Source organism: Cnephaeus nilssonii, assembly GCF_951640355.1.
Source record: "Cnephaeus nilssonii genome assembly, chromosome: 3".
Taxonomy (NCBI): domain Eukaryota; kingdom Metazoa; phylum Chordata; class Mammalia; order Chiroptera; family Vespertilionidae; genus Cnephaeus; species Cnephaeus nilssonii.
Window position 1 is genome coordinate 52,162,590 of NC_137074.1, and position 12,828 is coordinate 52,175,417.

Genomic DNA, 12,828 nt, shown 5'->3' on the forward strand with positions numbered 1-12,828 from the left:
GGGCATGTACATTGGTTGTGGGCACATCCCCGGTAGTGGGTGTGCAGGAGGCAAATGGTCGATGTTTCTCTCTCATCGATGTTTCTAGCTCTCTATCCCTCTCCCTTCCTCTCTGTGAAAAATCAATAAAATATATATATTTTTAAAAATGCCCTGTGTCTTTGTAACTTTCATCCATTAGTTTTAGTCCTGTTCTGTGGATACACAGAATAAGCCTGTTTGAAGACTGAAGTCAAGCTTCTTGGAATGCTGTCATTTCTCAAAGAAATGACCCTAGAATCTACAACTGTTCCCCTTGAGGCAAAGTTTCATATTCCCTATTGTTCTGGTTATTCTCTTTTTTTCCGATGCTGGTTTGTCTAGACCCCTCTTAAAGTGTGCTGCCAGCCCGGCTGGTGTGGCTCAGTGATTTTGTGGGGCATGCAGGAGGCAGCCAATCAATGATTCTCTTTCATAATTGATGTTTCTACATCTCTCTCTCTTCTTCCATCTCTGAAATATATATATATGTAGTTTAAAAAGTATGCTGCCAGGAAATGCCCCCTGAGCATTTTGTGGAGATCTGACCAGCATGATCACTTCCATCATTCTCAACACTGTTCCTCTTCTTGTGGCCTAAGCATTTTTGACAGCATCAAATCCTTTCTCTTTAGTGATTGCCTTGGCACAGGCAGCACACTGCCACTCTGCCAGAGTGAGAGCAAAAGATGCAGTCGAGTCTGGCAGCATCTAGGAACCTTTACAGAGAATAGGCTGGAGACCTCGACAGGGGAGAGAACAGGGACAGATGTAGAACTATAGAATGGCTTGTTTGGGATGGTTGGGAAGGGAAGATTTAGAACTGAGAGATAGTAAAAGTTAATTTGGAGCTGAAAAAATATATTTTAATGCGGAGGTCGGAAAAGTAATCAGATCCTATCTTGGATCCTATTCAATAGCAGCTGCTACTTGCATAAAGCAAGGAAGACTTCAAAGAAATAAAAGTTGTTAGGAAAAATCCAGATGTCGTTGCTTTTGTATGTTGCGATAGTATGCTGGCCAGTCTCCAAGATGGCACCTAATGATTCTTACCTCCTTACTCCTTATTCATACTCTTCAGGCTAAGTAACCAATAGGATATTGTGGAAATGATGGATGTTACTTCTGATTAGGTCATGAAAGATGTGGCTGCTGCCTTGCTCTCTTGGATCACTTGCTCTGGAGGATGTCAGCCACCATGTCATGAAGACATTCAAGCCCTACAGAAAGATCTTCATGGTAAGAAACTTGGGCTTCTTGCCAACCGCCAGCAACTTAGTAGCCTTGTGAGCCATGTTGGAAGAGTCTCCCTTAATCCCAGTTAAACCTTTAGATGACTGCAGCCCTTATAGATACCTTGACTGTAATCTTTTGAGACACCAAACCTGAACCATCCAGCTAAGTTCCTCCTGAATCCCTGACCTAGAGAAACTGTGAGATAATGTTTATTGCTATTTAAATTACTAAGCTACTAAGTTTAAAGTCACTAAAGTTTGAGGAATTTGTTATGCAGCTATGGATACCTAATACAGATAGGATAGAAAGGAGGAATGAAAAGTAAAGGCTGCTCATACTAGGCTTGGGCTTGTCCTGGCCACCAAGAGTGGAACAAGGACTAGCTTCATTTCTACTTTAGGAGACTGCTGACAGCCACATAGGGCTAGAGGTTGACAAGTAGGTCCTCTTGTCTCTCTGCCTCCTACCCCTCCTCTTTATTTTGAGGGGAGGACTAGGATGACATTGAGAACTCACACAAATTTTGTTTACGGCTTTTCAGTGGCTCCTGGGAAAAGCTGCATTGTCCTGCTAGTAGGCTCTGGGTCCTTGAGAGCATGGCTCGGATCTTATTTGTTTCTATCCCCATTGCCTAGCAAGTGAACATTTATGAACAATGAATGATATTAAGGGAAAGAGCAAAATACCTCCTCCTTCTGAATTCTGGAGAGTCCATTCTTGGAGAGGAATCACAGTTCATCAAGGAAGTTTCGATAATAATAGCATGCATGGCATCAGACATCTTCACTATTAAAAAACAACACCCCATTTCACTATTTTAAAAAGTTCCTCTAAGTTCATTGCTTTTAAGAGCTTCCTTTCACATGTCCATTCATTTCTTCTATGAAATGTTGCTTTACCTGTTGCTCAAACTCCCAAGATGCTTGATTCAGGGGAGCAAAGAGATCTGCTGCAGCTATACCAACATACCACTGCCAAAGCTGCCCAAAAATCACAGTGGAAAGAGCCCTGGAATGGAATTAGGAGACCTGTTTCCGGGCTGCTGTCACCGATTAGCATAAATGTCCTTGGGCAAGTTTGCTCCCTCTCTCTAGACCTCAGTTTCGTTACCTTAAACTGAGGAAGTGGGTCCAGTGGGGGTCCTCACAAGTTTGGGTTCCAAGGTGCAATCCAAAAGTGAAAGCAGTGGTCAGCATGCCTCCGAGTAACTGTTATGGGTACAGTACAAGGTTCCCCGGACTTTCCTTTTTATCCCAGGGATATGGCCTCGGTGAAAGGCTGTCAAGTTTACTGACTGGGAAGAGTCTTCCGGGTTTGAAAGCACGATCTCCGTGTTTCCAGTTTGGTTACCAATCCTGGGTGACCTTGGGCAAATTCTTCTCTCTGTACCTCAGAGCAGGGACGTCCCTGTTATCCAGAAGAAGCTCAAAGACCCGGGAAGTGACCTGGAGAGCTTTCCGCGAGATTGTTTCCACCAACTGGGTATCTCAGCCCCTGAGCGGGGTCCAGTCCCGCCTGCTGTCCGCTCCGAGGTGCAGTCGAAACTTCAACCGGCTTGGCTTCTGAGCAGGTGGCTACAGGTGAGTTCTTAAAGGGGCCGCTTGAGCTCGGGCAATACCTGAGACTGAAGACTGGGCGGGAGACGCAGGCCAGGTGGAATGCATGAAAGAGTAAAAGAAGGAACGGGTTTTCCCTTCCCACGCTGAAAATGCATTCTTGCTTGGAATTAATCACGGAGATTTTAAAATCCACTAGTAAAACCCTAAAACTTTGATCCAAGTAACCCATCTCCCCATTTTACGTGCCCTTCTTTAATTAACCCCCTCCCCCCGCAAAATGTTTACAGAGGGGCAAAGAGTAACTTAAAAAAAACAAATCCACACGAAGTGGAAGACCGTGCAGAGAGGGTACCCCGGCCCAAGCACCTCTCCCTCCCCCCCCCCGCCCCCATTCCCAGGCTCCGCCTTCTCCCGCCCCCTGACGTGGCTGGTGCCGGCGACTCCTCCAGCGGATCGCCTCTCCAGGTTGGAGATCCACCGCGGGGGCGACAGGCACTTTCTCCTGACGTGGAGTTGAGAACAGCACGTGTTTAGTGAGGTTAAAGCGTGTCCCGGAGAGTGTCTCGGACCTGGTGTCGGTGAAGTCACATCTGTCTCCAGACACCCCGACCCTTTCGAGCCGGGGGTGCTGCCCGCTCAAAACCGCGGGCCGCCCCGGTGGGCTCTTAGGGCGAGGGAAAGGCGAGCCTTCCCGGGCCACCTGTGGAGCCTGCGTGTCCACGCCTTTGTCCTCAGAGCCCCTTCGCTGGCCGCCCCTGCGAGCGAGGAGGGTCGCTGGGGGTGCCGCGCGCGGGGGTCTGCGTCCCCCTCCCCAGCCCCCGCCCGGCCCTCCTCCCCCTTCCCACCCAAAGGGAGCGCGGAGAGCTCGGGGCGCCGCGCGAGCCGCCTCCTCACTTCCCATTGGCTGCGAGCGCCGGGAAGGCGGTCACGTGGGGGCGCGGCCGTCCAGCTCCGGGGCCGCCATCTTGGCGGAAAGTTTGGGGGGAGAGAGGTTGGGGGCGCGGAAGGAGGCGAGGTTCCGGGGGTGGGACGGCTAGGAGGGGCGAGGGCGAGCGGGCGAGCGGGCCCCGGCGAGCGAGGAGGCGGCGGCCGAGGACGAGGAAGAGGCCGCGGGGGTGCGGCCGGCCGCGGGGAGCTCCTCCCCCGATCCCTCACCCCCCCTCAGCTGAGCTCCTCCAGTCCCGGGCGGGGCGGGGGGACGTGGAGCGGGGCAGGGCGGGGGAGCCGCCCCGAGTCGGTCCGGGGCGCACCCCAGCTCGGAGCGCACGCTGCTCGCCGGAACTTTGTGGCGGCGCCGCAGGTGTGGGGGCCCGCGGCGGTGTGCGGGCCCGCGGAGGTGTGCATGTGGGGCGCGAGGGCGTCGCGCAGAGCGGCCGCTGCCCTGTCCGGCCCCCGCTGGAGTCGCCCGGAGGAAGCGAGCCCGGAGACAGGCAAGCGAGAGGAGGGGGCCCGGGCACGGCGTGGCGACGAGCCCCGCCGGTGCCTTTCTCGGAGCGACTTCCAGCCGCCGCTGGCTTAGGGGCTCGGGGTCGGAGCGCCTGGTCCCCCCATCCCCGTCGCCGGTGGGGAGTCTGCATGCTGGTGCCGGGGTGGGGGTGGCCTCCCGTCTAGGCAGTCGGCGCCGTTTGGAGAGGGGGCAGCTTTCGAGGAGAATTTGGAAGCCGACCTGGGTCTCCTGTCCCTTGGCAGCGGGATCACCCCCCTGGTGAAAGCTTTCTGGAAGGACTGACACGGCTGGGCTTGGAGGCTCTGCCTTGCACTTGGGAAAACTTTGCCCAGGTGGGTGGGTTACTCAGAGAGGGCGGGGAGTTTTTCGATTTGAGATTTAGGGGAGGGAAAGGGCTAGTTTCACCACGATTCTCTTCTCTTCTTTAGTTCTGTTTCTTTTCTGATTCATGTTTTTAAAGGTGTGTGCCCTCTTCCTGATTCTGGGGAAAATGCCGGTCCGGAAACAAGGTGAGCATGTGTTAATGGAACTGTTCTGGTGGATGGCACTTGCTTTTCTGTGTGTGTGTTTGCTAATTGCTGTGTTTTATTAATGTTTACCTCTAATGAGACAGCACAGTCCTATCCTTGCTGCTTAGGGAATGTAAGCCCCACATCGTTCAGAAGATGGACACATCCATATGTTCGTCAAACTTTTTCTCGATGTCTCTTCTAGAAACTAGAGAGGCAGTATTTTACCTCTGAACGTCGTCTTAAAAAATCTCTGAATTGGTGTTTTAATATTTCACGATATCATTCTTACTAAACACTGTTTTGAGCAATGTGGGATACTGGTAAAAAAACTATAATTTTGAAACAGTTAATATTTGGATTATAATGTCAAATTATAGATTTTTCTGCTTTTGCATATCAGATCAGCTGAAACTGTGACCAACACTTTGATTAAAATGATCTTTTATTGTGGTAGACTACCAGTACACATTTATTAAAACTATGTACCTTCCTCCTTTCTCTACTGTGACATATATTTAAATTTTTTTGAATCATTCTAAGGAATAGAGTTGTGCATGAACATAGTAGCATCAGTTGACCAGGAGGATTTGGGAAGTGTATAGATGCCTTGCAGAATCATTTGCTGCACAGCTACTGTGTAATATTTACTTGTAAAATAATTTTAATCAGACTCTATTTTTTTTCCTCAGATACCCAGAGAGCATTGCAACTTCTGGAAGAATATCGTTCGAAACTAAGCCAAACTGAAGACAGACAGCTCAGAAGTTCCATAGAACGGGTTATTAACATATTTCAGAGCAACCTCTTTCAGGCTTTAATAGGTGGGAGTCAAAACTTTGTGACCATTATGTGTCAGCTAGGCTTAATGTTCCTTTGATTTAATTTATCTTAAACTTACGAGAGTTCTCTTTGAGGCATTCAGTGACTTGAACATCCAGTGAGTTATGTATTTCGATAGGCCAATATTATTTCTAAAAATATCTAAGGCAGCCTTTCACTATGATTATTTTAGTAATCTTTGAAAACAATGTTTCCTGTCCTAGTATTATCTATTAAAAGAGGGTGTAGTTAGAAAAATGTTTCAGCACCCTAAAGGTAACGACTGAGTAACTGTTAGCTTTCCGTATTTGAGCTTTCCGTATTTGACTTGTAGTTCTCTGGAGTCTTGAAAATGTTTGAAGAGTAACAGAACATTCATTTACCTTAACACAGACCTCTGTTTAAACTTGGCATTCAGAATTTTAGATCTGAAAATGGTCTTAGAGATGATCTTGTCCAATCTTATTTTACAGGCAAGAAAATTGAAACAGAATTGTATTCTTAATTGTAACTTAAATTTGAAGTGATGCATTGTTTTAAATGAGAACTGAATAAATAAGAGTCCTGCATTCTATTCCTGACACTGCCATTAATTTAATGATACTACATAAATTATATAACCTTTTCTAGATAATATATTAACTAGAATGTGGATGCAATGGCATAGTGGTTTGAAGACTTTTTAAAAAAGTAGCTAGATCCTTTTTTAAAACAAAATCTCATATTTTGTAAACAATCCTCAATATATAAAACAAGGTGATCGGTCTCTGGCCCTCTCCTCCAGTTACCTCGAAAAGTGTGCAAACCACTGAACTAAAAATTTGTCTCCTCTAATTCTAAGAATAAAATGGTTTTTTTATTAGTCACTGACTATATAACATATTAAAATAAGACCTATACTTCATTGCATTATAGTTATTTCCTCAGTAACCTCCAAGTAGATATGGCTTTACATCTCATCTATCTGTTGATAGAGTAACTTTTGATGTGATTTGAGGTCCACCTTCAAGTTAGTGTACTCAGAAATAACTTGCTGGTAAATTGATATTTTCTACTAAATTTGTTTTAGAATTAAAGAAGATTTTAAAAACCACTCAATACACCTGAATAAGTTTTTAAAATTTAACATTATTATAAACTTTAAAAAATATACAAAACTAGAGAGAACAGTATAATGAACTGTTATATATCTATTACTTTAAAAAATTATCCACATTTTGCTTTTTTTTTTACCTATAAACTGATGAACATATTTTATATTTGAATTTATAAACTGATGTTTAAGGTCCAAATGGATGATCAAATTGGATTCTTTTGTAAAAACAGCAAAAAAAAGGAAAGGAAAAATAATTTTTTGTTATTTGGTTTTCTAAACCAACATTAAACCTAGGAATGTTTTATTTTGTGGGGTAACTGTTTAAAAAAATAGTATGAGTATTAAGTCCTCGTTTACATATAGTTGTAGACATAGATAGACAGATGCAGTTCTTCTCTGTGTGAAGTCTGCAACTTAAGAAAATTAGTTGCTTAGTGAAGTAACCAAACAGTCTATGCTTAGATTTCTCTGTAGATTGGAGGTAGATTTGCTGTTTGGAGAAATTTTTTTTTTTAACATATTCTGCCTTGCGTATTTTGAATGTTTTTATCTATTCTTATTCATAATTGAATTCTGATAGAATTAGTTTTCTAATTATGAAGGTTATATTTGTGAATTTTTGTCTTGCAGAATTTCATTGGTTGTGAATTTACTTTGATATTTAGATTTACTTATATTTTAATTTTTTGGGGGGGATGTGGTATCAGATTTTGGTTTAAGGAAAGTAATACATTTTAGGAATTTTGAAACAGGTTGATTTAGTAGAGGTTTTCGTGTGTTTACATTCTGTAATTGAATTGTTAACAAATATGTGCATTCTTTTCTATTTGCTGAATTTAGATTAATTTATTAGCCTTTATTACTTTTTTCAGTGTTTGAAAATATTTAGGTCAATTTCATTTTCCTCTGCACCTACACCATTATTTTTGCAATAGTGTGATAATGTACTTTACACCTGTAAATCAACATTGCAGGATCATATGGTAGTTATATTTTTTAATTTTTGAGGAACTATCATACTGTTTTCCATAGAAGCCATCTTAACGCATATCAGAATATGACACTTTTAAGTGTGTGTAAACAGAAATAATGGCTAACATTTATTGAGCATCTGTTTAGTTATCATAATCCTATGAGGTATATATTCACCTATGAGATGATTATACCATTTTATAGATTAGAAAACTGAGGCACTGAGAAATGACGTCTTTTGCCCAAGGATGCTAAATTGTGGAGCCAGAGGGATAGAGAGTTAGAAACATCGATGAGAGAGAAACATGGATCAGCTGCCTCCTGCACACCCCCTACTGGGGATGTGCCCCAAACCAAGGTACATGCTCTTGACTGGAATCGAACCTGGAACCTTCAGTCTACAGGCGGACGCTCTATCCACTGAGCCAAACCAGTTAGGGCTGAATATTTTAATGTGATAAAGACCACTAACAACAATCATGCTTAACATAGATATTGATCTGTAGGGTCAGTGGTATTTTTTTTTTTTTTTACTTTGAAGGTGAATGAATGTTCATGATGATGGAATTTATGTATTTTGAAAAGCGTATTTAACTTAGTAAGCAAAGGGTGAATTTCCAGGTATAATGGTAAAATGTCAGAATTTCTTAGATTTTTTGACTTGTTATTGGTTCCAGTAATGTTATATTTTAGTCTGTTGCTGTGTGTGTGTAACTTTGCAGGTTAGGTTTGAGAAAGGAAAACATTTATGGATGTGGATCAACTAATATATTCGCTAAAATTTTATGGAATTGTAGGAAAATTTTATAAAATTTTTAGTTGGTGGTTTTGATTGAATTAAATTGCTTGTTAATAGTTTCATTTACTACTGCTCTGAAGCAGTGCTTTGATTATGTTGAATCTGGTTGAATTCTCTTTAGAACCTTTTAATCACATCTGTAAAGCATCTATAAATATTTCTTGTAGTTTAAGCTATTTCATTTATATAGGGTCAAATTTCTCTACTGAATTTTTCCTTTTCTAATTATTTTTTCAGTACTCTATCTAGTCTAGGACGAAGTATTGCATTTAGGTGTCATGTCTTTTTAGTGTCCTTTAATCTGGGTACATTTCCATATTCTTCCTTTATCTTTTATAACATTGACATTTTTGAAGAACACAGTTCTCCATTACTCTTATTTTTTTATATATTGTTTCTCATTTTGGGTTTTTCTTATGCTTGCTCATCATTAGATGTAGGTTATGTATTCTATAGGGTTCTGTACATCCAGAGGTATGGTATACGTCTTCTGCCCTTCATTGATGTTGTTACTTTTGATCACCCAGTTAAGGTGTTATCTCATTACTCTACAATTACTGTTTTATTCCCTTGCATTTTATAAGCAAACTAGAGGCTCAGTGCACAGATTCATCCACTGGTGGGGTCCCTCAGCCTGGCCTGCAGGGATCAGTGGGCCTCTGCGCCCATGCAGCCCGGCCTTACCCGCCAGCTTGTCCACGTCGATCCCACAGAGCATGAAGTAGTGCGTGAAGCAGCAAGCTGCTGGGGAGGAGCCTGAGCTACTCCCGCTCATCCCAGCCCTGCTGCGCCTGCAGGGGGAGTGTCTGCAGGAAAGGCTAGTGCTGCCGCAGCTGCGCTTGCCAGCCATCAGCAGCCCGTCAGCTGAGTGGCGTTCCTGCACTCCCACTGTGGGAGCACACTGACCAGCAGGGGTCAGCTCCTGCATTGAGCGTCTGCCCCCTGGTGGGCAGTCTGCATTATAGCTACTGGCTGGTTGTCTGGTCGTCCAGTCTCTTAGGCTTTTATATATATAGACTAGACGCCTGGTGCACAAAAATTCATGCTCTGGGGGAAGAGGGGGGTCCCTGAGCCCGGCCTGCCCCCTCTCACAGTCTGGGAGCCTTCAGGGGATGTCCTACTGATGGCTTAGGCCTAAGCCACAGTCTGGCCTCCCTCTGCAGGAGGTGACCCCGCTGATCAGGGGAAGGCACCGCCCCCATAACCCCGCTACTGCTGCCACGCTCTCGGCCCTTGCTGCCGCTATGGCTTTATCCGGAAGGACACCCAGAAGACATCCGGTCTATCCGGTCTAATTAGGATATTACCCTTTTATTAGTATAGATTGCTTTTCAGCAAAATTGTCACTTACAATTTAGCATTCATTGATGATGCTTGCCTGAACCAGTTTTTACTATGTTCAAAATAACAGTTTTATAAAAGTAGCACTCCTCCGCATTTTCCAATTAAAACTTGGCATCTTACTGTAATTAAGAGCCCTTCTCCCCCATCTATTTATCTGTCCATCTGTTGATGTATCTATTTCAATAATTGATAATTTATTACTATCCTTAATATTTTTGGTGCTCAGATTGTCTCAGATTTATCTGGTGGGAGCCCTCACAAACTTGTTCTTTTGTCCTTATGACATGCCCCTATCATTTTTTAAAGCATTTTCTTACTTTTGGCATAACATGATATTCTAGGTTCACTTGTACATATCCTGCCCCAGCCTTGGAATCAGCCATTTCTGAGAAGCTCTAGTTCCTTTTGATACACACCTTGTTTTAAAGAATATGTATGTGAATACCCTATGACTGTTAGTCAAATAGTATTTAAAGTAAAGTAATTTATTGTTGGATACTGGCTTGACATTTTTCCTGTTTCTAGTGTGTGAAGCACAAATTGTAATACGATTATGTTTTATATGATATTCTTTTCTTTGGTGATCAAAAAGGCTATTTAAATGTACATTGGCTTAGAAGAAAAAAGTGAATCTGTGCTTGAGTAGATTTGACAGTTGTCTCTCTTAGTTAATAAAAACATTGTACTTGCTTTTAGTCAATTAACTGATACAATTTTTTCTCTCTAAATGGCAGGGTTATGTTCAGTGTTCATTCAGCCTTCTCTCCTCCTTGTTCCATAGGGTGAATATCGTTTTAGAATGTTATTCTTTGTGTATACATATGCACTTCCATTTTGCAAACTACCTGCACAAATACAATTGTTTCTTTCATGGGAATTGATACTTAAAATCAGTGTTTAAAGTGAAAAATCCCATCAGATTAAAATTATCCTTGAAAAATTTTCCGGAATTTAACACTGTCTCTCATTAACTAAAATACAATTGTTTTTTCCTCTAGTGGAAAGAAATAAATTTTTCTTCAGTTGAGCAATAGATGAAGTAGTTGGCTTGTGATTAAGTAACCTCTTGTACTAAAAGCTGATTCTAAAATCATTCTCAGCACAGTAAGATACAGAGAGGTGCTCACATTATGAGAGGTGCATGAAAATGGACACTATATGAGGCAACAGTCTTCACCCTTCTAATTTTTTATTTGTGACATTCACTTACTGGGGGTGGTCTGACAGGTAGAATGTTAGCTTTTTTGGTAGAAGGAGGTGCTGTAGGTGAATTTGCCCAAGTGCATATAGTGTGACTTCCGTATTATCCATATTAACTTTTTAAAAATATATTTTTACTGATATTAGAGAGGAAGGGAGAGGGAGAGAGAGATAGAAACATCAATGTTGAGAGAATCATTGATTGGCTGCCTCTTGCACACCCCCTACTGGGGCTCGAGCCCACAACCTGGGCATGTGCCCTTGACCGGAATCGAACTCAGGACCCTTGAGTCCACAGGCCAACGCTCTATCCACTGAGCCAAACCAGCTAGGGCCATATTAACTATTTTTATATCACAAAATTTATTATTTAATATCTTTCCATTTCAGTAGATTTGTGCAATTTTAAATGACTGTGTTTACATTGTATAGATTTACTGTAGTTTTATTAATGATGTCCTAGGAGCATTTAGGCATATAATTTTTTGGAATCCTATCTAATAATAGACAAATATGCAATGACCATACCTCCAACACACCCATAAGCCACGCCCACCATCCAATCAGAGCGAGTATGCAAATTAACCCAAACCAAGATGTCTACAGCCACAGAGAGCAAGGTTTCCTAGGTAACAGAGAAAGCCAAGCTTTCCGCCTGCCCTTGCCAGGCCTCAGCCTCCACTCAAGCTACAAAGTTTCAATTATAGAAGGTAAACAAATTCAAACAAATGGCGGCAGGATGGAGCTTGAGAGAGCAGGCCAGGGTTGCCGCCGGCAACAGGGGAAGCAAAGCTTTCTGCACACCCTGGCCGGGCCCACCTGCTTAAGGCAACAAAGTTTCAATTATAACCCCAACACAAATGGCTGCCGGCCGCTCCGAGGGAGCCCCAGGCTTGGCTCCGCTCCAGGCTACGAAGTTTCAATTGTAGAAGGAAAATAAATTCCAGATACCAGGGCCTCCGCTTGCGTTGCCAGGGGGCGTGGCTGGGCCTGCAAACCACCACAGGCCCCTCGCTCAGGCCGCCCCACACCCCAAGGGAACCCCCACCTGATCCAGGACGCCCTTCAGGGCAAACCAGCTGGCCCCCACCCCTGTACCAGGCCTCTATCCTATCTAATAAAAGAGTACTATGCAGACTGATCATCACTGCAACACACAATATAGCTGCCCCCATGTGGTCAAAGAGCCTGCCCCCATGTGGACACAAGATGGCCACCACAAGATGGCCAGCAGGAGAGGGCAGTTGGGAGGCACCTGGCCTGCAAGGGAGGGCAGTTGAGAAGGACCAGGCTTGCAAGGGAGGGCAGTTGGAGGTGATCAACCCTGCAGGAGAGGGTAGTTAGGGGTAACCAGGCCAGCAGAGGAGGGAAGTTGGGGGCAAACAGGCTGGCAGCAGAGTGGTTAGGGGGTGATCAGGCTGGCAGGCAGAAGTGGTTAGGGGCAATCAGGAAGGCAGGCAGGCAAGCAGTTGGGAGCCAGCAGTCCTGGATTGTGAGAGGGATGTCCGACTGCCCGTTTAGGCCTGATCCTGGTGGGATCGGGCCTAAACGGGTAGTGGGACATCCCTCGAGGGGTCCCATATTGGAGAGGGTACAGGCTGGGCTGAGGGACAACCCCCCTCCGTGCACGAATTTCGTGCACCGGGCCTCTAGTTATAGATAATATTGCATTTGTATATGCCTCTTCTGCATCCTTTATTATATCCTTTGGATATTTTTCTAGAAATGAATTGCTAGGTATAAGGGGATATGAATTTAAAAAGGCTTTTGATGTAATTCATTAAATTACCCTTAGAAGTGTTTTATAGATTCAAATTTTTAGGCAG

General features: G+C 43.8%; 1 protein-coding gene across 8 annotated transcripts in view; it reads left to right on the forward strand.

Moving 5' to 3' along the window:
- Positions 1-2,670: 2,670 nt before the first annotated feature.
- DLG1 (discs large MAGUK scaffold protein 1) overlaps positions 2,671-12,828 on the forward strand; it is a 254,396-nt gene continuing 244,238 nt past the window's right edge. For 4 of the 8 annotated variants that reach the window (XM_079766513.1, XM_079766510.1, XM_079766515.1 and 1 more), the window contains exons 1-3: positions 3,801-4,243; positions 4,721-4,769; positions 5,462-5,593. In XM_079766513.1, coding sequence (XP_079622639.1) covers positions 4,751-4,769; positions 5,462-5,593 — 151 coding nt within the window. In that variant the 5' untranslated portion in view covers positions 3,801-4,243; positions 4,721-4,750. Of the gene's footprint in view, positions 2,835-3,800; positions 4,244-4,379; positions 4,593-4,720; positions 4,770-5,461; positions 5,594-12,828 lie in introns of those variants that run through there. The other 4 variants (XM_079766514.1, XM_079766517.1, XM_079766511.1 and 1 more) reach the window with 3 other exon arrangements.